This window comes from Saccopteryx leptura, chromosome 4 (assembly GCF_036850995.1).
Source record: "Saccopteryx leptura isolate mSacLep1 chromosome 4, mSacLep1_pri_phased_curated, whole genome shotgun sequence".
Lineage (NCBI taxonomy): Eukaryota > Metazoa > Chordata > Mammalia > Chiroptera > Emballonuridae > Saccopteryx > Saccopteryx leptura.
Window position 1 is genome coordinate 1,672,460 of NC_089506.1, and position 26,934 is coordinate 1,699,393.

The 26,934-nt window shown below is 51.3% G+C and overlaps 1 protein-coding gene across 1 annotated transcript in view; it reads right to left on the reverse strand.

Annotated features, from left to right (window-relative positions):
- The window catches only part of CSMD1 (CUB and Sushi multiple domains 1), a 1,728,861-nt gene that overhangs the window by 164,247 nt on the left and 1,537,680 nt on the right, over nucleotides 1-26,934 (reverse strand). Inside the window, exons 38-41 of the mRNA XM_066382147.1 lie at nucleotides 22,106-22,224; nucleotides 18,394-18,463; nucleotides 16,078-16,194; nucleotides 8,547-8,756 (exon numbers count right to left, since the gene is read on the reverse strand). Coding sequence (XP_066238244.1) covers nucleotides 8,547-8,756; nucleotides 16,078-16,194; nucleotides 18,394-18,463; nucleotides 22,106-22,224 — 516 coding nt within the window. The remainder of the gene's footprint in view (nucleotides 1-8,546; nucleotides 8,757-16,077; nucleotides 16,195-18,393; nucleotides 18,464-22,105; nucleotides 22,225-26,934) is intronic.

Consider the following 26,934-nt stretch of genomic DNA (forward strand, 5'->3'; position numbering starts at 1 on the left):
TTCATAAAAGAGAGAGAGATTATGATAATAAAAAGTGCTTAGAAAGGATGTCAGGTGAACATGGACCTAACAATTCCCTTTAAATTTAAAAGGAAACTACACTAGTACTCTAAGTGCTTCTAAATAGATGTTGTTGTTTTATTTCAATGAAATGTTCAATACAAATAAAATAGACGCATTTATCCCATTTTCTTTATCTTTTTTAGCTGTGGAATCGGGATGGGTAGAAACGGTGAAGGGAGTGGGAAGTCATCACAGGCTGTCAGGTCCAGCACAGGGAGTGGTCATTAACACTGTAGTAACCACCAACGGTGTCAGGTGGACACTGGACTTACTGGAGAATCACTTCATAAATTACGTAACTGTCTTACCACTGTGCTGTGCACCTGGAACTAATATAAAACAATACTGAACGTCAACTGTAACTGAAAAAGTGAAAAACAAACTGTAGAAACATATGGTAGGAATTATTATGAGTCTAATCTTTATATAACAAATGGTTTATAGTGTCTTTTTTTTCTTTTTTTTGCAATCTCTAGAATAAACTCCAGGTAGGACGTAGACAGATGCTGTTTGGAGACCTGTAATCCACAAGTGCATGCATAAATTAGTCAAAATTAACTCATCTGTGATTTAGGTGTAAGCTCCGGATATCGTAATTTAAAAGCCAAACAGCCACCGTGTCAGCAATGTTGTTTACCTGCTCTGGTGGAGGGGCGGGGACCCGTCAGAGAGGGGGCCTCCACCGGGTCACCATGTCCTAGGTGGAGCTGCCTCTCACACCTGCGGGCCTGGGACTCACTCTGGTACATGAGAATGTCACGGGGGCAGAGGCCCCAGGAGAGAGCTGGCTCAGCCTACGTCTGCCCCGCACTCCTGCCGGATACAGACCGGTCACCCCACACCCCCGCCCACCTCGGCCGCTGGCAATGGAGCGGGGACACGAAGGAGGCCAGAGCCAGCCAGGGGGCCTCCCGCTCGGGAAATAGAGCACAGAGGACATTTCTACCTCATGTGCCTGTGCTCAGACCAGGTGGTCACCACTGGGGGCAGAGGGGTCACTTTGTAATTCATAAATAAACGCTGGGAAATTATATGGTCTATGATGCATTCGTGCCAGCAATTCCCAGAGTGTTAGACTTTCCGGTTCTGCACTAATGCCCTGAAACAGGCCGGAGAGAGGAGAGCAGTAATTAAGTGAGCAGGAAGGTGCCGGCGCAGGCCCTCCAGTGGGGCGTGGGTATGTGCGGACCAGCAGGCCAGGTGGACTAAGACTGGGAGACGGAGCCTGGTTGGAAACACCCAGTCCAATCAGCCTCTCTCTCTCTCTCTCGCACACACACACACACGTGCACATACACACAGGCATACGTTCACGAACACACATACAAGTATACATACCATGCACACACATGAGCACATATACACAAGTACACAAACACACCACGCACGCATGCATACCTCCACACATGAGCTCATATGCCCGTCACACGTAGTGCACACACACTCATACACGTGTGTACACGCACAGGCACACTCCTATTTACAGTCCCCTGTGCTCTTCCCTGGGCAACCTGACACCACAAGGTCACCACCGCTCCCGAGGGCCGCCCCACACAGCAGGGGACAGCCTCCTGCAAGCCCGGACCGGGGGCCCAGTGAGGACGCACCGCACACAGTGAGTCTCCTCACTAGACCACCGGGTCGGGAGTTGCTTTAAGACCCGTGCTCGCCAAGAGAACAGAGAGCGCGACACCATGCTTCAACGATCAACAGGGCTCCTTTGCTGTCTGTGCTCCTTTAGGATGAAGCCAACTGTCTCTTCTCATTCTTGTCTTGTTGAAATACAACACACGCTGTTCCAGAAATTCGTCCTCTGACACATCAGATACAACTGCCGATACAAACTTAGAACAAACAACAAAAAAGTATCAGAGACCATCCCTGGTCTCCTCGTGAGGGCAAGCAAACAAAACTATGTTCAACATCCCTTGTTTTCATTGAAAGATCCCTTTCCTGATGTAGCAGCGCCTCTGGCGATCAATACAAACATCACCTAGCAAGTGCAGCATAAACAATGTAACATTGAGCAGAGGTTCCCGATGAACCATCACAGGAGACAGCATTGTGTGCACATGCACACACACACGCACACACACAGTCACCACCTGGGTGCAGGCACGAGAGGCTGCAGTTTGCCTTGACGTCTGCACTGAACACACACACACACACACACACACACACACACACACACAGTCACCACCTGGGTGCAGGCACGAGAGGCTGCAGTTTGCCTTGATGTCTGCACTGAAACACACACACACACACACGCACGCATGCACGCACACGCACACACACACACGCACACACACACGCACACACACAGTCACCACCTGGGTGCAGGCACGAGAGGCTGCAGTTTGCCTTGACGTCTGCACTGAACACACACACACACACACACACACACACACACACACACAGTCACCACCTGGGTGCAGGCACGAGAGGCTGCAGTTTGCCTTGACGTCTGCACTGAACACACACACACACACACACACACACACACACACACAGTCACCACCTGGGTGCAGGCACGAGAGGCTGCAGTTTGCCTTGACGTCTGCACTGAACACACACACACACACACACACACACACAGTCACCACCTGGGTGCAGGCACGAGAGGCTGCAGTTTGCCTTGACGTCTGCACTGAACACACACACACACACACACACACACACACACACACATGCACGCACACAGTCACCACCTGGGTTCAGGCACAAGAGGCTGCAGTTTGCCTTGACTTCTGCACCGAACACAACCACGCAGCTCCCCCCACCGCAAACCCTTGACTTCTGTCTCCATAAAGAAATAAATCTGCCCCAGCCGCCTCTGCGCACTCACAGCAGTCCCCAGACCTCCTGAAACACACATGCGTGAAGTGCACTGGTGCCCCAGACGGCCCCTGCACTGGAGGACAAGGTGGGCCACCACCTCTCTTTTGTAACAAGGCTGTGGTCCTGGCTCTCGCTTTCAGACAGGTGAGCTGCAGGAATGTCCTCACATGGAGGCTCTGGGAAGTCCTCCACCCCCACGGTGCTGAGCAAGCCCACCGGGATTCCCACTCAGGTCGCAGTCAGGCCCACGTGTGGGCTCCCAGAAGGCTCTCTGGGGGGCGCGTCACCAATCTGCTTCCTCCTAACTGTGACCACAATTGTGTCTTGTGCTTTGACCAACCAAGGATTAAGTGTCCCCTGGTCCTTTTGGGTAAGAGCCTTTACGTGGTGGAGAAACTTCTTCCGACCTGCAGGGACCAGTGGACTCCGCGTCCATGGACGCACAGGTCACCCTGGGCACCTGCTTCCTGCACGCTGCAGCCTGAGGAGGAGGGATGATGCAGCCAGGAGGTCCCCGCGGGGGGGGGATGTCTGAGCTGCCACCACCCAGGACACACAGGCACTGGCTGGCACCGTCTGGTGCGCTCACGAGGGGAATGGGTCTCTAAGGGCCAGAGCAGCTGAGATGGACACTGGACTTCCAGTAAAACCTCATCATCTGCGGGGAGGACAGTGGCCAGTGCGGAAGACCTGGACTCTAGTCGCTGAGAGTCCAGACCAGGAACTACTGCTCTAGGCACTGTTTCCATTGCTTCCATCTTGGAAAAGGAGGCCTTTAAGGCGATGGGACTCGATACAACTCTCCACTGTCCCGGCCTAAAGCACTTCTCTCCGGTGGACGGCAGAATCACGCACTTGCCGGGGGGCCATGGAGAGCCTCAGCCCCTGCCCGGACGCTTCTAGTGGCGAAGGTGGCTCAGAACTGGGCTGGGAGGAAGAAGAGGGACGGTGTGAGGAGCACGTCAGCGTCACGTAGGCCTTGCGCCCGCGTCTGCGGGGAGCAGCGGGAAGGAGCCCCTCCTCTGCTCGTCCACAGGGAGGCCGTCTCATTGCCTCCCCTTCAGGGGAGATGCTGGCGTCTGCGGCCGGCTCCGCTCTGCCCAGGGACTGACCTCCCGCAGGGTCCAGTCCTCTGACTGCAGGAGCGGCCATGCAGCTGTCTGCGGCCGGCTCCGCTCTGCCCAGGGACTGACCTCCCGCAGGGTCCAGTCCTCTGACTGCAGGAGCGACCATGCAGCTGTCTGCGGCCGGCTCCCCTCTGCCCAGGGACTGACCTCCCGCAGGGTCCAGTCCTCTGACTGCAGGAGCGACCATGCAGCTGTCTGCGGCCGGCTCCCCTCTGCCCAGGGACTGGCCTCCCGCAGGGTCCAGTCCTCTGACTGCAGGAGCGACCATGCAGCTGTCTGCGGCCGGCTCCCCTCTGCCCAGGGACTGACCTCCCGCAGGGTCCAGTCCTCTGACTGCAGGAGCGGCCATGCAGCTCTAACAGGTGCCACTGCGCTCTGTTCTGCGTCCTTGTTTCCTGTTTTTAAAGGCACGGGCACAGGGACAGCCATGGGCAGGCGAAAGAGCAGAGTCTGATAGAAAGAAGACATTTTCATCTCCTCCTGGCTGTAGCACTTAAAACCACCTATAAGCTTTTCTGCGTTGAACACTTATGCTGGATAATGTAAGAATGGAAAGACAGGGGAAAGGGAGGGAGGGAGGGAGGGGGAGGGAGTGAGGGAGGGAGGAGAGGAGGGAGGGAGGAAGGGAGGGAGGGAGGGAGGAAGGGAGGGAGGGAGGAAGGAAAGGAGAAAGGAGAAATATTCCATTTCTACAAACGTTCAGTTACACAAACCAAAAAGGGAAAGAAAGCCTCTAAAATACTCAATATGCCACAATTTCAAAAATAATATATATACACCGTATATATAAAAATCTAAGTCCCAATGAGCACATACTAATCCCACAAGCATAGTTCACACACAGAAATTTCACAGGGGACCCCGTGGATTGTGCCCAGGAAAACACCTGCCATCCCCACCTCTCCATCTCTAGCAGTAGTTGCCTCATTGTTGAAATGACAGGTGCCTGAGGTGACGGCCAATGGGACCCTGTCCGTCACCCCTCCAATGTCCCTTAGTTACATCTCCTGACTCCTGTTCTAGGAAGCTGACAAATATCTTCACATTTTCATCCATTTCCCAACTCCCGAGTTTGAAGCAAGGATCGTGAACTTGGTTTTACTGAACACGGTTCTTGGTCTCCACATCTCAAGTTCCGAAGAAGTCATTTAACTTCAAGACTGCCCCCTCCGCGCGTCCCATTTCCTGACCTTTAGACGGCCATAAATAAGTGACGAGGGTTGAGAACAAGCAGCACAGCACGGACCTCGCTGGGAATGACAGGGACCTGCTGCATGATTTATGTGCCCTCCTATGAATTATTCATTATGAGCTTAGCTTATAAATCTCCAGTGGGACCCAGGAATTTTGAGGTGACATACAAATCGCACTGGTGTCGTTTCTGCCAATTTACGAATTTTGTAAAATGACAAACTATCTAATTGCGTGTCGTCCCTGTCAGAACGGATACCCTGCAAGAAAGAAATTAGCCCATCTAAATTCACACTCTCATGTTTTTTTTATTGTGTTTATTTTTGTGTCTCTCAATTATAGGAAATTCATTACTACAATAAAAATATGGTGTCTAGGAATTTTTTTTTTAATGTGGATACTTAAACTTATGAGTCAGGTGTCAAGTAAACAAAACATTCCCTCGGCCAGATGTTTGGTCCCCGATGAGGACTCCCTAAAGGGCCATGCGGACGCCGCCCACCATCCAAGCTGGCAGGAAGCTCATGGAAAAGTCCACACGGTCCAGGTGCGAAAGCAGCTGTCACTCTGACAGTTCAGGGGACTGTCCCCAGCGTGAACGCCGGGCGGATATTTACAGAGTCTGACATCGCAAGAGAGAAAAGAAAAGAGAGTCTCTGGGTATTTCACAAATTATGTGAAATCTAGTTCCAAATACTGATGATTTGAAAATATTAGAATTTTGCTAACCAATCACAGTAAGTTTATATCCTCTGGTCAAGATGATTCCTTTATGGACATTTTTTTGGGAGACTTTTTTTTTTTTTTTTGTATTGAACTAACTTCCAACTCTGGGACTATGTACATGTGGTCTTAGTAACCCTATCTGAAAACTATCAAGAGAAGTAAAAAATATATATACTTTTTGAACTATGGAAGCTGGAAGTTATTATGTAAGATAAAATGTAGTTTCAGAAACACACGGCAAACAATACTCTTATGAGATGTTTTTCAACACACTGCTTTAATTATTAATTAAGATGTGAGTACTAGATTCTTCAATTTGTTTAATTTATTTAAAATTTATTTTCCAATCACAACTGAAATGCTTATTTTTATTTTTATGTATTGATTTTAGAGAGAGAAGAAGGGAGAGAGAGAGAGAAACGTTGACTTGTTATTTTACTTATTTATACATTCAGTGGTTGATCCTTGTGTGTGCCCTGGGCGGGGATCAAACCTGCAACCTTGGTGCATCAGGACGACGCGCAGGTCTAACCAACTGAGAGAACTGGCCAGGTCACGACTGATACACCATTATATTAGTTTCAGGCACACAACACAGTGATTAGACATTTATACACCTTCCAATGTGATCATCTTATGGGAATTTCTTATTTGACTATTGTAAAGTCAATAAGAAAAGTCACATTTCTGAATACCGTATAAAGATATTCAAAATGGAGGAAATTTCTCAAAAGTTCTCGTGGTCGACTGAGACAGACCCCTTATGCAGCAGCTTATAATTTTAAATATATAATTAGGTGTACTTTTTATTGACACGGATATTAAGATTATGCCAATCAAACAACTTGTAGTTGTGACACTCTTAGTTGTTCATTGATTGCTTTCTCATATGTGCCTTGACCAGGGGGCTCTAGCAGAGCCAGCGACCCCTTGCTCAAGCCAGTGACCTTGGGCTCAAACCAGCGACTTTGGGCGCAAGCCAGTGACCATGGGGTCATGTCTATGTTCTCATGTTCAGGCCAGGGACCCTGCGCTCAAGCTGGTGACCTCTGGGTCTCAGGCCAGGGTCCTCGGCACCCCAGGTTGACACGCCATCCACTGTGACACCTCCTGGTCAGGCCAAAGTCAACTTTTTAACATGGGACACAAATTACGTCACGATCACAGGTTGTCACCCCACGAGTCAGCCCACCTGCCTCAGCTCCGACACAGAAACCCTGCCCCCTCCACCGGCTGCAGGGAGGGTGTCCCACACGCGGGCTGTGGGTCCCTCTCACACACAACCTCCTCGGTGAAAACCGTGACGGGGGCCTCTCCCGCCGGGCGTAGAAGGTGCTGCTCTCACACTCCTGCACGTGACCCAGTTACAGAGCGTCTCACAATCACACTAGGCCTCAATTTTCTATCAAAGACCTACACTTCCCGCCAAATTGTGACACTGTTTAATGCAGAACAGCCTCTTATCCTAGAGGCTGAATTCTAGATCTCGCCTGATAAAAAGCAGCCTTCCGGAAAACACCCCGAAATCCCAACCGAACGGGCTTAGTTCTCGGAGAACTTAGTAAGTCAGGAGACACCACGGTGGTGATTTATTAGCTATTAGAGCGGTTACGACCTGACCTATACTCGGAATCTGAGCAGACTGAGCTCTAAGCTGCCATTTCTGCTAGTTTGAACTGATCAGAGCTAGGTTTCCGGGGCGGGGGGCGCGTGGGGACGAACGGGTGAGACGCCGCCGGGTGGTCAGAGACAGCCTGGCCGCTCACCTGTCCTATTCGGCCGGTCCAGCCATTGTTCCCTCTTCTTTTTATCCCTTCTGTCTGGACCCCTGTTTCAAGAGACCCAAATTCTGGAAACCTAAATTTGTCATTTATACTAAAAATTTGAGTCATATTGTCTAAAAAGGTTTAACACGAAATACTACCCTCCGTTAGTCATGAAAGAGTGAAGCTCTATGTTGGAGGGCAGTCTGGGAGGTTAAAGCAAGTGATTAGGCACCTTAGAAGAAAAAGAGGCCCTACCGTTGACATTTTCAACTTCATCTGACTTAACAATATTCAAGAAAAGCCCAGCTAAGTTATTTTGTGTGAGATGGAAACTTTGAGCTTTTTCACATGCCAACAAAACAAAACAAAACGCTAAAATGGTTGATGCAACCTTTTCTTAAAGCGATCTCCCATTTTGATAGTTTCATAGCGGATCAAGTTCACCCGCAGAATCTTTTTCTGGCTTAACGTGAACATGACCAGAGGAGTCCAGAGAGCCATGATCTTAGGCTGAGGAGTCGTGGGTGCAGGAGGGACACGGCCAGACCCTCCTCCGTCAGGAAGGGACCCCCACACCTCAGGCTGGAGGGACAAGACCCCCACGGGGCTGGGAGGACACAGCCTCAAATGAGAGGGCAGCGTGGTGATGATGACCACAGGTGAGGGGGCGGGGGTGCGGCTGGGTCCCTGGTGACCGTGCCCCCCCCCCCATGAGGACAAGAACAGCGACGGCGTCAGCACTGACAGGAGAGCAGTCCTCTAAACACAGTGCCCACCCCTGCTCTCAGGACCCTCTCAGTCCTGAGAACTGCCCTGGGCTGGTGTGCGCCCTCACCTTGGTACGCGAGCTTGAACCCCGGCCGGTTCTGGGAGTGGTCGCTGTAGAAGTGGACCAGCGTCTCGTGCGTGGTGCTCAGCAGCGCGGCGGGCAGGTCGGTGCCGCTGAACTGGCCGATCATCGGGCTGCTGTGGTACGGCCCGTTCCGGATCTCCAGGTAGTCGTGGTTCGCCTCCGTGGAGAAGTTCAGGAACTGAATGTGTGCGCCTAAGGAGAGAAAACACACGCAAGAGGAATGAGCGTGAACCTCAAGTGTGCAGCACCCCTGGGTGGCAGACGTGTGGAACTTTCCTGTGCATCCCGGATGCTGCTTCTCCAGGATGCAGAGCCGCGGAGAGGAGGAGACTAGAGCTCCTCTGAATGACAACAGACCTTGGTCCAGTTTTGCCTCTGCCCCTAGAGGCTGTGTAACCTTCATCTATGCGAGGAACGTCCCCAAGTCAACCGCCCTGTGGAACAGGAGCGTTACCAGCATGGCGCACTACAGAGACACCCAGATGACGCTCAGAACGCTGACGGGTGCTCCTGCATGGTGCTGATCCTGTCTGGTGGCTGTTCTAACGATTCCAGCCATAAACAAGAGGTGGCGATTGTCTGCCAGCCCATCCAGAGCGTCAGCTGCAGCTCCCTCAAGGAAGAAGCCAGTATGCGGCCTAAAAATAAATGTGACCAACTTGACCTGTGGCTTTCAACAGTCCGACCACGGCCGCCTGAGAGGTTTGTCAGCAGCAAGGGGCTCCTTCAGCTGTGTTTTCTGTGCAAGCCCTGGGCCGAGGTTTGCAGGAAACCCACTGTATAAACCCCGCCGTCACTATGACAATTCAGCCCGTCCGCTTGGCACGGTTCAACCCTCTGAAGATGGTCCAAGTGACCAGGGACGCTGGGGTCACACGGCTCTGTGGACCGCGTAAGCTAGAGCCGGAAATTGAGAAGCAAAGCAAAGTCTCAATAGTTCAGAGCCAGCTGCTACGGCATGGTGCCATTTCTGAGCCCTGATCTGACTAGTACAGTGTCTGAAACACTGAAAATCACTGAAATAGTTGAGCTGGATCTCCGGAGGCATCCGTTGTTAAAATAAACCCCAAGTGGTGAATTTGGGTCGGCAAATCTAGAGTGAGGACCCCAGTCGCTAGGACAGATGATTCGGCCAACATCCCAGCAAAGCCCTGCTGCGTGGTCGCCTCCTGTTCAGACAGATGAGACACACTTTCACGAACCTGTCACCTAGTGAACTTGCTCCCTGGGTCTGGGGCACTGGAGCTGAGGCACACAGGGCCACCCCCCCGAGTGTGCACGCGGGAAGATGTGATGCTCCCTGGGTCTGGGGCACAGGGCCACCCCCCCGAGTGTACATGCGGGAAGATGTGATGCTCCCTGGGTCTGGGGCACAGGGCCACCCCCCCGAGTGTGCACGTGGGAAGATGTGATGCTCCCTGGGTCTGGGGCACAGGGCCACCCCCCCGAGTGTGCATGCGGGAAGATGTGATGCTCCCTGGGTCTGGGGCACAGGGCCACCCCCTTGAGTGTGCATGCGGGAAGATGTGATGCTCCCTGGGTCTGGGGCACAGGGCCACCCCCCCGAGTGTACATGCGGGAAGATGTGATGCTCCCTGGGTCTGGGGCACAGGGCCACCCCCTCGAGTGTGCACGCGGGAAGATGTGATGTGAACAGATCTACTGGACCACGGAGAGAACACGCAGCTGGCGCGAGCAGAATTCAGTGACAAGGAGAGAGATGCTCATGAGAACAGTGGCAGGGAAGGAAAGGATCAGAGGTGGTCAACCACAGGCTGAGTCGCCCAAACCAACCACCTCGTCACCGATGCGGAGTCTGCACGAGGGACAGGAGGGAGACCGTCCCCGCTGGTCGCTGGTCGTGCGCGGTGTCCGGGCAACCATCACGCTCGGGACCCAATCGCCAGCTCACCCTTTCTCCCCGCCCGCGCCCCGGTAAGGCCGGCATCACCATCGTCACATTGGAAAGAGAAGCAAACTGAGGCTCAGGAGGTGACGTGTCGTGGCCACTGCAGCGCAGGACGGGAGGCAGCATAACACATGACCCGCTCTGACAAGCAAGCCTCCCTTCTCCCAGCTTACACGCCGTGCCCGACAAGAGCACCGAGCCACGGTGTGAAACCAGTCCCGTCCTTTATGGGGAAAACTTTTGTTTTGTTTTTTTGTATTTTTCCAAAGTGAGAAGAGGGGAGACAGAGAGACAGATTCCTGCATGAGCCCGACCCGGATCCACCCAGCATGCCCATCTGGGGCGTCGCTCTGTCCACAAGGGGGCGATGCTCTGCCCCTCCGGGGCGTCGCTCTGTCTTGACCAGAGCCATTCTAGCACCTGAGGCAGAGGCCAAGGAGCCATCCCCAGCGCCCGGGCCAACTTTGCTCAAATGGAGCCTCGCTGCGGGAGGGGAAGAGAGAGACAGAGAGGAAGGAGAGGGGGAGGGGTGGAGAAGCAGATGGGTGCTTCTCCTGTGTGCCCTGGCCTCCTGCATGCCAGGCTGATGCTCTACCACTGAGCCAACCGGCCAGGGCCTGGGGAAAACGGTTTTGTGTTGAATTTGTTTGACCCAGGCTGGAAAAGGAAGACTAAGGAGCAGTCGAAAGAGGGATTCCGCAGACGTGGAGGAAGCAGAGAGCAGGAGATAACGCCTGGGAGGAAGGACAGCCCTTGAGCGAGCCAACCACAGTGCAGCATCATTTCAGGATGCGGAGCTCAGCACGCACGTGCCGTCCGACCCCGACCCCGAGAGCGTCCGGGGAGGCAGCTAGCTCCCGGCCGGCAGCAGTCCTGGCCGCCCGGCCCCGAGGCAGCAGGGTAGCCGACATGGAACGACGCCTTAAACTGAAAAAGCCTATAAATATTTAAGAATAGCAAAGGCATTTTTTTTTTCTCGGAGGAGCCAATAATGAGCTATTCATTTTCTTCTAAATTCCATTATGTGTTCGGACAAAAAAAAATTGGAATCAGGAACAAAGAGGTTGAGAGAGAGGTTGAGAGATTGGGGTGGCGGGAAGAGAGAGGAGGGGAGAGGGCAAGAGGAGGCAGGACGGGCCAGTGGCTCTCCCAGCCCCCCAGGCTGACCCGTCCCCCCAGACTGCCGTGAGGGGTGAGACACGGCCACTCCGAAGCTGCACACCAGAATCCCACTCATGTCCTCAGCAGTTGCTGAATCCAAAACAGGTTTTGTTTTGTTTTGTTTTTCTGGAGCATGGTCCACAAATCTGATAAAAGAGAATTTTGTTACTAATAAAGAAACTGTGCTAACAAATCTTTCCTGTGTGTGTGTGCAGGTGTGGGACTGTCCCGGTCCCGGAACCCCTGTGGTCGACCCTTCCCTACACCCAGCCCCTCTGTGCTGTCACCACGAGCTGGGACGCAGACGTGCGCCCAAGAACAACCACAACCAGCTTCCTGAATCAGCACAGGGCACGCGGGCCCAGGACAGGGTGGCGACACTTAGCGACACCTCCCACTTCGGGGGTGCACACGACAAGGCAGAGAGATGGCGTAAAACGTGCCCCTTCGGGACGAGCACGTGCAGCCGTCGGATTATTCATCCAGCGTGCATTTCTAAAATTCAGGGAATTACACAGTCAAGAAAGAAAGGAAAGACAGCCAGCGATCAAGGGGTAAAAGTAAAAAGAAAGTTAAAGATGGCCGGTTCCTCCGGAGTGAAGTGGAAAGAGAAGGGGCCTCGAATGACTGGGAATTACACTTGAAATGGAAGCGGAGTTATGATGACTGCCTCACCAGGAACAAAATTAGCATTTTAAGCAGGATCAAGTGTTCGGCCACCTATCAAAACGCCTAAGACACATCAGGAGGCAGACCAGCCCGGCTCTCATCTGATTCCACAGGATTACTCCGCTATCTAATTTCCAGCAAATTGGGTCCACTTTGACATCCCAAAGCCGAGATGGAGGGATTAAAATAAGCACAGGCTAGTTATCCTTTCACTGTCCCCAGAGAACGCTGGGGAGACATCTTTCTGCACAAGGACACCCGTCTGCGTCCCCATCCTGGGTGGCAGTCACATCCCGACTGTCATCAGACACTAACATGTGTCAGTCACAGGGCGTCTGGCTCTGGACTTTGACAAAACTCTGAAAAGTTATGTGACCATGACTTCAGAGTTAAACCCTCGATATTTTTAGTTGACAGAACTTGTGAATATTCTTCGCTCTATTGTACATCTTCCGTGAGATTAAAAAAAAAAAAAAATCGGCAAAAGAGCGAAAATTCAGGGAATGCTCTGAAGACGCTCTTTCTACTCCCTCCCCAGGGAAGGCGGTCTCGGAGAGCAAGGGGCAACGTTGTTGCCGTGGTTTGCAGACAGAAAAGGCAACGGCGAAGCAGAGAGAAGGCGGCTGCACTCCTGTGCACTGCGTCTGCAGAAGTGTTCGAGAAAAGGGAGACCTTGACCAGGTCAACCAAGATGTGTGAGCAGGACAGGAAAATGGGGCAGAGCACCAGAGGCTCCAACTGGGGGGCGGAGGGCGCAGTTCACTGGGACTCACACCTGCCCCACACTCGGCGCCTGCGTTCTGTGAGGGCCGCCAGCTCACTCGTCAGACAGGTGACTGTGGCATTTGACGGGGAGGAGTTGGCCGCTGCTGCTCTGGCCCCGGGGGCTGAGGCGGAATTTGTCCACAGATGAACAGACAAGCAAAACAGAGACAGACACGCAGACACAGAGGACACACAGACAGTGTCCAGAAGGTGGGGAGTGGGGGAAAGGTGACCGAAAATAAGCAGCACTGGCTTCCATAAAGGTATATGTGTTTACCACAGATGAGCAAGTCCCAGGACAGAACACACGGCCCAGGGAATACAGTCAACAGCCCTGTCTTCACTTTGCACGGTGACAGGTGGACCCGGGACATACAGGGCTGATGACCCTGTGAGGTGTGTGAATGTCGAATCGCTAAGTTCGCATCTGAATATCATACGATAGTGTGTGTCGGCTATAATTAGGGAAAGTAAGAAAATAGACACATCCCTGCCTCTTCTATCCAGTCCTGATCCTGAGTCAAATGACGGTTCCAACCGTGTCCCTGTCTCCAGATCCTCACGGGAAGGAAACGCACTCAACCTCTGGGACCGGCTGAGCCTGGGGTGGGGACAGCCAGTCGGAGCGGGACTGCACCCCCGGGCTCACAGTGCAGGATGTAAAAGAGAAAACTAAATTGAAAACTCGGATCTGCTGCCACTCCATTGTGAAATCTCTCCCCTTCTGCACCCCACATGCCCTTGGGGAGGCTCCTCGCATAATGGTGGCCATGAGCCTCAACGCAGGGTGTCCTGCCAGGCCCTCTTTTCTCTGTGTAACACCCCGTGTCTGTCCACAGCATGTTCACGCCCTCATGCCTGACGAGGCCCACCGGGCCCATGTGCCCATGCTGGCCCCCGGGTGCTGGTCCCCGGGTGCTGGCCCCTGGGTGCTGGCCCCCGGGAGCTGGCCGCTGAGAAAGCACCCCCCTCCCCTCCATGGCCCAACAGCAGCTGATCTGGGCACAGGGCCATGAGGCAAACTTTGAGAACAGAGACAAGTTCATGACCTGCTTCCAGGGCAGTGACATCCACATTCGCTGGTGTTCACTCACCTTCCACCTTTCATGACAAAACCATATAGTCACAGAAGTTCTCAGTGACTCCATCCCGGGACACTGAGACTGTAATCTGACACGCCCAGTGGAGTAAACTGCTTTTAAGACAGTCACAGGAGGGAAAACCCCAATCAATGAACAAAAATGCAGAGGAGGCCACGGGGCAGACAGGGAAAGGGAATCTGACTTTCACAAAGACTGTGCATTTCTGAAAAAGGTCAGAATGAGATGTCAGTACACTGAGCAGTTCAAGTGATGACTTGTGTAACATGAGTAACCTAAAAGCTCTAAACTAAGTATAGAAAGCCTTTTTCTTTTTTTTTTCCTTTTTTTTTCTTTGGTTGAGAAGAGGGGAGATAGTGAGGCAAACTCTTGCATGCACCCCAACTGGGATCCACCTGGCAAACCCATCTTGGGCCAATGATCAAGTACTGAGCTATTTTTAGCACCTGAGGGTGATGTGCTCCAAAGGAGTTATCTTCAGCACCCATGCTGACAAATTGAGCTACTGGCTATAAGTGGAAAGGACAGAGAGAAGGGGGAGAAGGCAGTGGAGAGAAGCAGATGGTCATTTCTCCTGTATTCACTGACCAGGAATCGAATCCAGGACTTTCGAACACAGGGCCAAAGCTCTATTCACTGAGCTACCAAACAGGGCCAAAAATCCATTCTTTTTCTTTGTATTTTTCTTTAGTGAGAAGTGGGGAGGCAGAGAGACTCCTGCATGTGCCTGATCGGGATTCCACCCAGCATGCCCACCAGGGGGCGATGCTCTGCCCATCTGGGGCATTGCTTTGTTATGGCCGGAGTCATTCTAGCACCTGAGGCAGAGGCCATGGAGCCATCCTCAGTGTCCGGGCCAACTTGCTCCAATGGAGCCTTGGCTGTGGGAGGGGAAGAGAGACAGAAAGGAAGGAGAGGGGGAGGGGTGGAGAAGCAGATGGGTGCTTCTCCTGTGTGCCCTTGTTGGGAATCGAACCTGGGACTTTCACATGCCAGGCTGACGCTCTGCTGCTGAGCCAACCAGCCAGGGCCATAAAAATCCATTCTTATAAACAGAAAACACTACAATATATAAATTTAAAAATGTATGAAACAATACTAAAACGTGCCCTCACCCAAACAAGCCTTAAAACTGTTCAAAATAAATAGTACCTGTTATTGAAGTCCATGGATGGATCCTGGGGGCAGGATTGTTAACACAGAGACGGTCATGCACTTAGGGACAAGGCTTGTTGCACACCCTGTGTCTACTATGCTACTATGTTATCATTTACCTCACCCTGTGTGTACTGTGCTACTGTTATCATTTACCTAGCCCTGTGTGTACTGTGCTACTGTTACCATTTACCTAGCCCTGTGTGTACTGTGCTACTGTTATCATTTACCTCACCCTGTGTGTACTGTGCTACTGTTACCATTTACCTCACCCTGTGTGTACTGTGCTACTGTTATCATTTACCTAGCCCTGTGTCTACTGTTACCTCGCCCTGTGTCTACTATGCTACTATGTTATCATTTACTTCACCCTGTGTGTACTGTGCTACTGTTATCACTTACCTAGCCCTGTGTGTACTGTGCTACTGTTACCATTTACCTCACCCCTGTGTGTACTGTGCTACTGTTACCATTTACCTAGCCCTGTGTCTACTGTTACCTCGCCCTGTGTCTACTGTTGCTACTATGTTATCATTTACTTCACCCTGAAAACAGCTGCGGTTGATGTTGCCAATAACTTCCTGTTCTCTCAGCCCTCTGCCCCAACTTTATCTAAATCTGGGAGCCACTTTCAACGACAGACACCATTATGCCAGCAGAATAAGGTCCATTGATTCTTGTTCTCAGCTCTATTTCTTCTCAGACAGGAGCTACACAATTGCACGTTCAGGAGCTCCGATACGCTCTCACTCACCGTAGCCGACGGGCAAGGCGACCTTCCAGGTGCAGTCCAGGTTGTTGGGGTAGGCGCCCGGGAAGCCGGGACTCAGGACCACGCCACCCATGCTGGTCAGCGTCCCTCCGCATGTCGCTGGGAAGTGGACAATGGGTTGGATATGAATGGACTTCGTTAGCACTATTTTTCCTTTTAAATAGACTTTGAAAAATTTTTTCAAGAGCTAGTAAGTAAAACCATATCTCTGTATGAATTTCCAGTAGTCCTAAAATCCCCCATGTGATTAATTGTATAATGTTATGTTAACCAGCTAAAACCACCACCACCACCACCTTTCTATCACTGAAATCAATGATCATTTCTGGAGATTTATTCTGGGCCATTCGTGGGTTTTGCATAATAGCAAGAAACAAACGAGCAAACAAGTCAAGCCACACCTTTCCTGTCCCTTGTGAGGAACGAGGAGCGAGCAGGTGTGCAGGGAGAATCTTTGATATTGGTTAGTACGCGAGGCACATTGAATAAGGGATAAAAATCAATTATATTGGGCTCATGCAGGGTAACTAGTCAAATAAGGCATTTCTTTGCATAATAATGATGACCAGCAATGAGATATTGAGAGTGGATTTCAATTCGATGTTTAAGATATTACGCCTCCAACCTAAAGGGGACGTTCTTGATTAGGAACCACATAAGAAAGGCACTGTGGGAGCAGGACACCCCTGAAATCCGGTGTCTGCTCACCCCCCCCAAAGAGAGTCTGGAGTTCTTCAGACTCCACACACATCACTTCAACTTTCTAGGTGATGTGGGGGGTCAATTGATTTTTTTCCAAGAAATTCCTTTCACACACACACACACACCAAAGCTGGTCACTAAGGAACACTGGTCACTTGTAAGCAGATATGGTGTCGTGAGCATAACTGGACATGTCAGGTGGCCTGGACGGACTATCGTGAAGGTGGAGGTTTGCTCTTTTTTTATGGCTTGGCTCAGTTTTATCATTCTTTGGTGCACAACCCCATCTGTCTCCGTTCAAGGTAGTTAGGTTGTTTATTACTGAAAACCCCTTAGGGCCTAGAATTGGTGTGAGACGTGGGCACACCAGGCTGCCAGAAGAACATGGAACTCAGTGGTCACCTCACGCCACCCATGGGGACCTGGCAGCACAGCACGTGGTGGCATCCTCTGCAGAACGGTTCGGACACCACGTGAGTGGCTGGAAGGACGCACTGGAGAGTCTGTGCCCTTTACACTCGCACGCATTTGTTCACGAGAGCTGACCAGCTTCTCCTGGACACTGCCTCCCCCCCAGCCCGGCCTGTGAGGGCGCCTGAGGGTGGCGTTCTAAAGACCAGTGAGCTCCCCCTGGACAGTTCCCAGGGAGCAGGAAGGGGCTGTGGGAGCGACCGAGTGACCGTCCCCACCACCCATGCTCTCGGATTGTCACCACTGGTCACTGAGCGTCTCCGTGTGCTCACGGCACGGTGGTGAGGACAGGTGGCTCTGTCCTGAGACCCTTCGGACTGTAGGGAGAGGGACAGAATTACAGCCGTCTCCACGTGCGAAAGTCGAGTCACACAGGAGAGGAAAGGGCTTCCCGTCAGCGCTGTTGTCCCGGTGGGATGTGGGACCCGGGACAGGCCTGGCGGGAGGCTAAGGGGACAGCCACTTCCCTCCAGGGGGCATTGGAAGCAGGTGGTTGCACCTTGTCGGTATCTTAGTGCAACATTTGGAAAAAACAAAAGGAATGCAAAAAATAATAATAAACATAATAGGAACTTTTAAAAAGGACAAGGTCACTTGCCCTCTTGCGTCAGGTCCTAATGTGGTGGGCGCAGCACATGCAGGGGACACATTTGGGGTGTGTGTGTGTGACAGGACCTGGCTCTGAGCTCGTGTGGACAGATGGACACAGAACCGTGGGCCCAGGGCCCAATCACGAAGGCTTACGACCTGTTGGCTGGAGCTGGGACGTAACATCTTTTGGCCAGAAGAGTAGTTCAGGGGACACCCGTGGCATCCGGACAGGGGACACCCATGGCATCTGGACAGGGGACACCCGTGGCATCCGGAGAGGGGACACCCGTGGCATCCGGACAGGGGACACCCGTGGCACTCGGACAGGGGACACCCGTGGCATCTGGACAGGGGACACCCGTGGCACTCGGACAGGGGACACCCGTGGCACTCGGACAGGGGACACCCGTGGCATCCGGACAGGGGACACCCGTGGCACTCGGACAGGGGACACCCGTGGCATCCGGACAGGGGACACCGTGGCACTTGGACCACACACACAGAACAGTGACCATCGCGGCAGCGTGGCCCTACCGATGCAGAGAGGGGACGGGTAGTTCCAGCGGCGCACGGTTCCGGGCATGCAGGAGATGTGGGACCGGCCCTGCGGAGAGAAGACGGGGACACTCACACACGGGACAGGGGCGGGCGGGGCTTACACATTCGGGATGACATCTCTGCCCGCTTCTGACTCTCCTTTCTGGGTTCACCGAGGTCAACGCTTCCCACGAATCTCCACTATCTCCCTCCTACGGTCACTCGTGAGTCGCAGAGCTTGAGTCTGAGTGGGAAGAGCTGCCTGCTTCCTTCCTGTAAAAAGCTCTGCAATGCCCCGGCCAGCAGTCCGTGTCTCTGCCGGGCTCGCCCCAGAGGCTGACGGGTGGACGGAGCGGAGACAGGTACCGGTTGTCCATTTCCCCCGGTCATCAGAAGTCACAGCTCTTGGTCTCAGAGGCTGAAAATGACTCAGCAATACTCGGGATTGATTCCAAGGCTAAAATGTCAGCTAAACAGTATCTGCTGCTGAAAAGGTAACTTTCCCGACTGCGGGTGGTTCAGAGCCATTGTGGTTGAGGTCAGAGCCTCCTTCATCCAAGAAAAAATAATAGTCACTTTATTATCAGACAGCCCGACAAGCTGTCCACTAAATGAAATGGATCCACACCACGGGGATGTCTTTATCCTTTAAATGTACAAAGTTTTCAACTTCCTACCTCCCCAAATCTGTTCAGTTTTCCCTCTTAAAAGGCAAAGAACAGTTGGGGAAATTCTGAGATGTTCTGTGCTAAACTCTCTCTTACCACGAACGAGAAGGGAGTCAGTGGACACTTCTGTGTGCAGACCATTAATTTTTTATTTTTCCGCACTATGACTCAATGACCTGGTTAGCCTGTGCAGTTATCTTTTGAATTTCCATCTGCTACTCAGAATGGCATTTGCAGTGATTGAAGAACAAATCTTTGTTTTTCCAGGCGAGAGAAGGACAGATGGTGAGACAGACTCCCGCATGCATCCCAACCAAATCCACCTGGCAATCCCATCTGGGGCCAATGCTTGAGCACCAGACTAATTTTAGTGCCTGAGGCTATCACACTCTGACCAACTGAGCTATCCTTAGTGCCCAGGGCTGACGCTTGGACCAACCAAGCCACTTGTTGCAGGCAGGCAAGAAAGAGAGAGGGGGGGGAGGGGATAGAAGCAGATGATCATTTCTCTTATGTACCCTGACCAGGACTTGAACCCAGGATGTTCATACACTGGGACAATGCTCTATCCACTGAGCCAACCTGCCAGGGCTGAAAAATAAATCTTTAACTCATGTTAGATAATAGCCATCAAACATGAACGGGGACTAACGTGGTTGTCACTGACAAAGCGATTTCCGAAGCACACAAGCCTCTCACACCCAGGGCGCCGGCCACAGGACACACCTCATCCCCCTGCCTGACAGTTCAGGGACCACTACCGTGAAGGAAGACTAACTTGTCCCGGAAGAAGACATTCTGGACAAGGCTTTTCCTGCTGAAGCCCGTGCTCTGAGCACACCCTTTCTCTGATCCATTAAACTATCTTCAGCGCCGTTTCTTCTGAGTTATGGATCAACCTACATGCAGAAGCCTTTGAAGATATTTATTGATGACCAATGAATAACACCGTCATTGATTACTAATCTAGCTCGTATTCCACAATTGATGTCAGTCTAGACATTTCACAGGAATGAAAATTCCAGCTGAAATTTTGACAATAGATCCAAACAAGCCAGGACCCTGAGTATCTGCTCACTCACTTAAAATGAATTCTTTTTTTTCCATATGTTTAAAGGACAGCCAGAGCAGATGTAGAGAAGACAGACATTATCTCTCAGTCACTCGAGGTCTCTCCTGCTGGGGGGCAGCGCCCTCGGGCCCTCTCCACGGACCTCGCCAGGACAGACCGCAACAGACGTCTGTGTAGAAACCACCCAAGCAGCGATGCTCTTCGTAAACTGCATGTCATTTATGCCCGCTGCCATTTTAACTATATCAACAGGCGAGTGGAATTGTCGATTTTAGCGACTACAGTAACTGAGAATCCAGCTTACTCCTGTGAGGGACAAACCTCAGCTTGTGCGTGGCTAAGCCGGGCCCTGTCTGCAAGGGAGAGGGAGACAGCTCAGTCTGCATTTGAAACACGGAGCTGGTCTGTGGCCTGATTGGGCTCCACAGATGCGAGTCCACAGGGCTTCCTCTCTCAGCAGAATATTAAACACTTCATTGCTAGGAAGCTCCTCACTAAATAACTCTATTTCCTCCTCAGGAGCTGACCAAGATTCCCTAAGAAGATACTCAAGCCTGACCAGGTGGTGGCAGAATGGATAGAGTGTCAAACTGGGATGCGGAAGACCCAGGTTCAAAATCCCAAGGTCGCCGGCTTGAGCGTGGGATCATAGACATGGCCCCACGGTCGCTGACTTGAGCAAGGGGACACTTGGTCTGCTACAGCCCCCCTGGTCAAGGCACATACGCCCCCTTCCTTCCATCTCTCAGCCTGGCTCCCACCCCTCACCAGCAAAGCTAGGCCAGCAGGGACCCACACCGTGGGCTGGAGGCAAACAGCAGGGGGCCTGCACGCCGGCCATCAGCATCAAGTCTGCTGCTCCCGCTGAGTGGTCTCTGGTCAGCGAGACTCAGCCCAGCCCAAGTGCGAAACGTCACCTCACACTTAGCGGTCTCCGTCCCCTGCCGTGCGGCTGAGGGATGTCCGACGCTTACTGTTATTTAGTGAGTACAGATCACAAGGAAAGAAGTCGCTTGAATGACCAGCAGCTCCAAGGTGCTCATGAACAGAGCACAGGGACTCCACTGCCTGGATTAACCCCAGGTCAGAATCAGAAGTCGGCTTAACTAGTTCTCTTGGATTTTGAACCACACATGTTTCGATGACCCATATCTGTCATCGGCAGGGAGGATTGTACAATTCTACAAGAATTACTGCTTAGTCACATGCAGAAACTAGTCTAAGAGTTAGCTGATTTGTATTCTAACCAAAGAATAAATCACGGAAAAATGACTCATGTTGCTACACATTAGTTTGTAAAAGTGTGATTAAAAGTGTCACCTAAAAAAATGTAGTGGTGGTGCAGTGGAGAGCACTGAATTGGGACGCAGAGGACCTGGGTTCGGGACCCTGAGGCCGCCAGCATGAACGTGGGCTCATCAGGTTTGAGCAAGGTTCACCAGCGTGAGCCCAAGGTCACTGGCTCGAGCAAGGGGTCACTCGGTCTGCTGAAGGCCCGCAGTCAAGGCACATATGAGAAATCAATCAATGGACAACAAAGAAACCACAATGAAGAATGGATGCTTCTCATCTCTCTCCCTTCCTGTCTGTCTGTCTTTGTCTCCGACACACACACACACACACACACACACACACACACACACACACACACACACACATCCTGAGAAGAGTTTGCAGGCAGGACAGACGGGCTCGGAGCAGACCGAGGGACAGGGCTGCTGGAGACACTTTGCTAGGACTCTGTTCCCTAGAATTTCACTGCTCAGCTGCCGGGGGAGCGGCCATGTTGGAATGAGATAATAACATGCCCGACGTTGAGGGAATTCTTCACCATTTAGGAGGTATTTCCACCTTGTCCGTCAGAGGACCACTGTGCACAGGACTGTGGGGACTTCGATGGACCAGCCAAGGGAGAGAAACAGAGGGCCGCCCGGTGCACACCGAGGGCGCGGTGACGCCGCACACCTACCTGCAGGGTGTAGCCCGGCTCACACTGGAAGGCCAGCACGTCGTTGACCATGTACCGGTCGCCCGTCTTGAACCCGTTGCTGGGCAGCACTGGCTCCTGGCACGCGGCGAGCCCGACGGCTGTGGGAATGCAGACACACCGAGAAGTTAGGTCACAGAAACCGCGTCCTTGTATCTGACTCCTGAAGTGACTTTCTCAACTGCCCGCCTCCTGCAGGGAGAACAGAGACTTGAGCTCTTCCCCCGGGGAGCCTGCCGAGGAATCCTTCCGTAACTGAGTCCGGTGCGAGCCCGTTCTGAGCTGTTCCTTTATTTCATGTCAATACTGATCTTAGCAGACGCTTCTCTCGGGGAGACGTACAGCAACGAGCAGATGTATGAACAGACTGCTCCTCATGTTCAATATTAATTGATTTTACTCTTGATTTCTTTGCATGAAATATGTCTCCTCCATTTTTCATAGGAAACACTTCAATTCTAGCACATACACAATGTGAAAAGTCCTTAAAGAACTATGTCCCGTATTAGATGTCAAACCCCATGCTGTTTCTGTTTATATATTTATACTTATTTTATTTTATCAAGTGAGAAGCAGGGAGGCAGAGAGATAGACCACACATGTGCCCCAAACTGGATTGAACTGGCAACCCCCATCTGGGGCTGCTGCTCTGTTGCTCAGCAACCGAGCTATTTTAGTGCCTGAGGTGAGGCCTTGGAGCCATCCTCAATGCCTGGGGCCAACTTGCTTATTTGAGCCATGGCTGCATTAGGGGAAGAGAGAGAGAGAGAGAGAGAGAGAGAGAGAGAGAGAAAGGGGAGGGGTACGAGTGGAGGAGCAGATGGTCGCCAGGGCCTGTGTATTGTTTCTCAAATATGCTTAACATTTAGGAAAAATGTTAAGTGTGAATCTGGAAACCCTGCTCCTTCAGACAACTAATCTGAGAACACATACTTCTCTCCTCTCATTTAAAGATAACAAAACCTTCTCGTGTATAGTCTATATTTAGCTAAAGGACCCATATGTACAGACCCTGAATCCACCATCAAACACCTTCCTGGACGAAACGGTCTCTAGTTAAGGCACCGACAATGTTTTAAATGTTTTATGGAATATTGGAAATCAGCCTAAATTATCCTAAGTAGTATTTAATACCAATCCCTATAAACCTTATCATACCAACAAACAAACTATGCAGCAACGGTATCTTATAGAATCAGAAAGAAGCATCTGCAATGGCCACTAGAGAACCGGGGATTGTAAATCATGCCGTCCATCACTCTAGGGCACCTTCTCCTCACACCCGGGTGTAAGGTACAGACGGCGTACCAGGGGGAGAAATCGGGGGGAGGGGGAGAAGAGCATCTCTGGTATAGACCAGGTTAAAGTCCTCCAGGTGGCCGTGAGCATGAGCAGTAACACTCATGAACTGAGGGGACTCCAGGTGACGGGGCGGGGAGGGGGCATGGGTGGGGCTCTATTGATCGGGAAGGAAACCCCGCAGGCCACGGGAAGAGCTCGTCTCTGCAGGGCCATCGGCTATGAGAGTGTGTGGGTCCCGTGTGGGGTGCAGACGCACCCCACCTGCCTCGCCCGCAGGACCAGGTCCACACGGCTGCACTGCGGCCCACATGCCCCCTCTGCTCACTCGTGTGCCCCACTGTCCCCTGGACTTCACACAGAAAACACAACTCCAGGACTGGGGGCAGCCAGCCCGGGTGGCCTCCGAGAGCGGTCAGGGCCAACCAGACTCTGCCCGTCCAGGGTGCCCGTCCAGGGTGCGGGTCGGGACAGGCCGTGCTTGGACACCCCAGACAGGGATGGACACATGATGGGTTAGTCACCACGGAGACGCAGCGCACAGCTCTGATCCTCACAGGGTCTCTCACCACTTCTGGTGTCTAATATTAAGAAAAAGGCCAAGGGACGTCCATCCAGGTGGGAGGCTGAGCTGCCCAGACACGGCACACAGGCCCGTGGGTCTGGTGGGTGAGGGGACACTCAGTTTGCTCTATTTCTGGAGGTGTCCCACCCCACACCTGCTGAGACCCCCGTTGGCATGGTGACGCCATCCCTGGCAACTACTATGCATTAAAGTTTGAGATCTGAGCCTCTGTCTCTCCCCCCTCCCAAACCTGAGATGTTGAAACATAGGGAGCAGGGTGTCCCCACGTCACATCGTGGCTGTGACAGTTCACTGGGCCACGCCGGCATCAGAAGGGACAGCCCCGATCCGTGCCTGAACGGATAATCCCAGCCCTGGAGCACAGCGGTTCTGTCCGGGACGGCCAGGTCTGAGCTGCATCACCATGTTTCTCTTAGTTGAAATCGATTTCTCCCAAAACGGCTTTATGTTAAAAAGCAGAAAACACTATATGCGTTAAGTAGAACTATGTTTTTATTTCCAGCACATTTGGGGGCTTTTCTTCGGGCATAAAATTGCTAAATATGCGGAAACCACAATCACGTAAGCCTCTCACTCGTTTCACTGGTCTATGTCTAATGTGTGTCTTTAACTTTGGAATGTAGGTTGCAGCTATATTTAAACTTCACATTTTTTTTCCTATCGAATATTGGCAAGATCAACTACCATATATCACTTTTTATTTAAATTTGACCCTGAAAAAATGCACTTAATCTTTGTATAAATTTTTTTACTACAATTTAGAATAGTGAAAAGCTAGTTTTTGAAGTTAACACAACGCCATTTGGGGGTACAGCAAGTTCACACCAGGCACGGCAGAGACCAGCGAGTACCAATAACCTCCAAAGACCAGAGAATATCAATAACCCGCAAAGACCAGCGAGTATCAATAACCCCCAAAGACCAGAGAGTATCAATAACCCCCAAAGACCAGCGAGTATCAATAACCCCCAAAGACCAGCGAGTATCAATAACCCCCAAAGACCAGCGAGTACCAATAACCCCCAAAGACCAGCGAGTACCAATAACCCCCAAAGACCAGCGAGTACCAATAACCCCCAAAGACCAGCGAGTATCAATAACCCCCAAAGACCAGCGAGTATCAATAACCCCCAAAGACCAGCGAGTATCAATAACCCCCAAAGACCAGAGAGTATCAATAACCCCCAAAGACCAGCGAGTATCAATAACCCCCAAAGACCAGTGAGTATCAATAACCCCCAAAGACCAGAGAGTATCAATAACCCCCAAAGACCAGAGAGTATCAATAACCCCCAAAGACCAGTGAGTATCAATAACCCCCAAAGACCAGAGAGTATCAATAACCCCCAAAGACCAGCGAGTATCAATAACCCCCAAAGACCAGAGAGTATCAATAACCCCCAAAGACCAGAGAGTATCAATAACCCACAAAGACCAGCGAGTATCAATAACCCCCAAAGACCAGCAAGTATCAATAACCCCCAAAGTGCACTACATGGATCGTATTTGAAAATTAAAAGGGAAATGTGATGTGTCATTCATAATTAACTTCAATTGCCAAGTCCTCCTTACCTTACACATAATGGGTTTTTACTGATTACTTTATGTGTTTATTACATGTTGATTTACATACACTTATTATACGTATATTAATTTATTTTCATTTTCTCTTACTTTGAAATTTATGTGTAAATCCAATTCACTCTGTGAAAGCAAGTCACTTGTATCTGTTTATAGCTATTCCTGTATGAATTATAATGAAACTTGTGAATAAATAAAAAAAAACATACAAAAACTGTTTTCATCAGGGTGTGATATGATAAGGGCTGGACACCTTAAATGCAGACAGAAGTGTCTTTCTTTCCATTCTCTTCCACTGTTACTATGTATTCAGTGCCACTGTTACTATGGATTCAGTTCCAGTGTTACTATGTATTCAGACAGAAGTGTATTTCTTCCCATTCTCTTCCACTATTATTATGTATTCAGTGCTAGTGTTACTATGTATTCAGTGCCACTGTTACTATGTATTCAGTGCCAGTGTTACTATGTATTCAGTGCCAATGTTACTACAGTGTTACTATGTATTCAGACAGAAGTGTCTTTCTTCCCATTCTCTTCCACTGTTACTATGTATTCAGTGCCAGTGAGAAGCTATGAACCAGTCTCCTAGTGATACTGTCCAGCGTTTTTCAACCACCAGTTCACCAGAAATTTTGTGCCAGTCCATGAAAGAATTAACCACTTGGATGTTGTATAAAGATTATAGAGTCTATAATCATGGGTCTATAATCTTCATACGTCAGGGTGATAAACTCTTTATGGACTCACATAAAATTTTCTGGTGGACCAGCACCAGTTTGCGGACCGGCAGTTGAAAAACACTGGTTAACAAGCAAAACGAAGCAAACGTACACCCAGAAATGAAGGTGCAAAGTAGGGGAGAGTCACAGGATGGTCCGCAGATACCTGTTACCTGTTGAGCTGTCCCGGGCCAGCACCCAAGTATTCTCCAAACATTGAGTTTATTCCCTAACGATGCCCACTCCGCCGGCAGCACTCAGTGAGTGGGACCCAGGCAGAGTGCACTCATGTCACAAGTGGGGGTCTTACCGTGGGGTCTGAGAACCATGCCTGCAGCATTGGGGACAGACCCGACACAGCTGGGCTGAAGCACGGGCAGACCCCATGGAACCCTCTCCTGCGTAACAGGAAAACGGAGTGGGGGGAGCCCTTTCAGAGAAAGACCCACCACGTGCCTTACCTCTTGTCCAAAACACAACCATCAGAGAGGAGGAGAGGCGGCACCAGAACAATGCGCAACAACGGGACACAAAACCTTAGTGCCTTAGGTGACGGGACAGTGAACTCCCTGACCGTCAGGAGATGGAAGGAGGTATGCTGGAGGATCTGGGGGGGAAGAGGA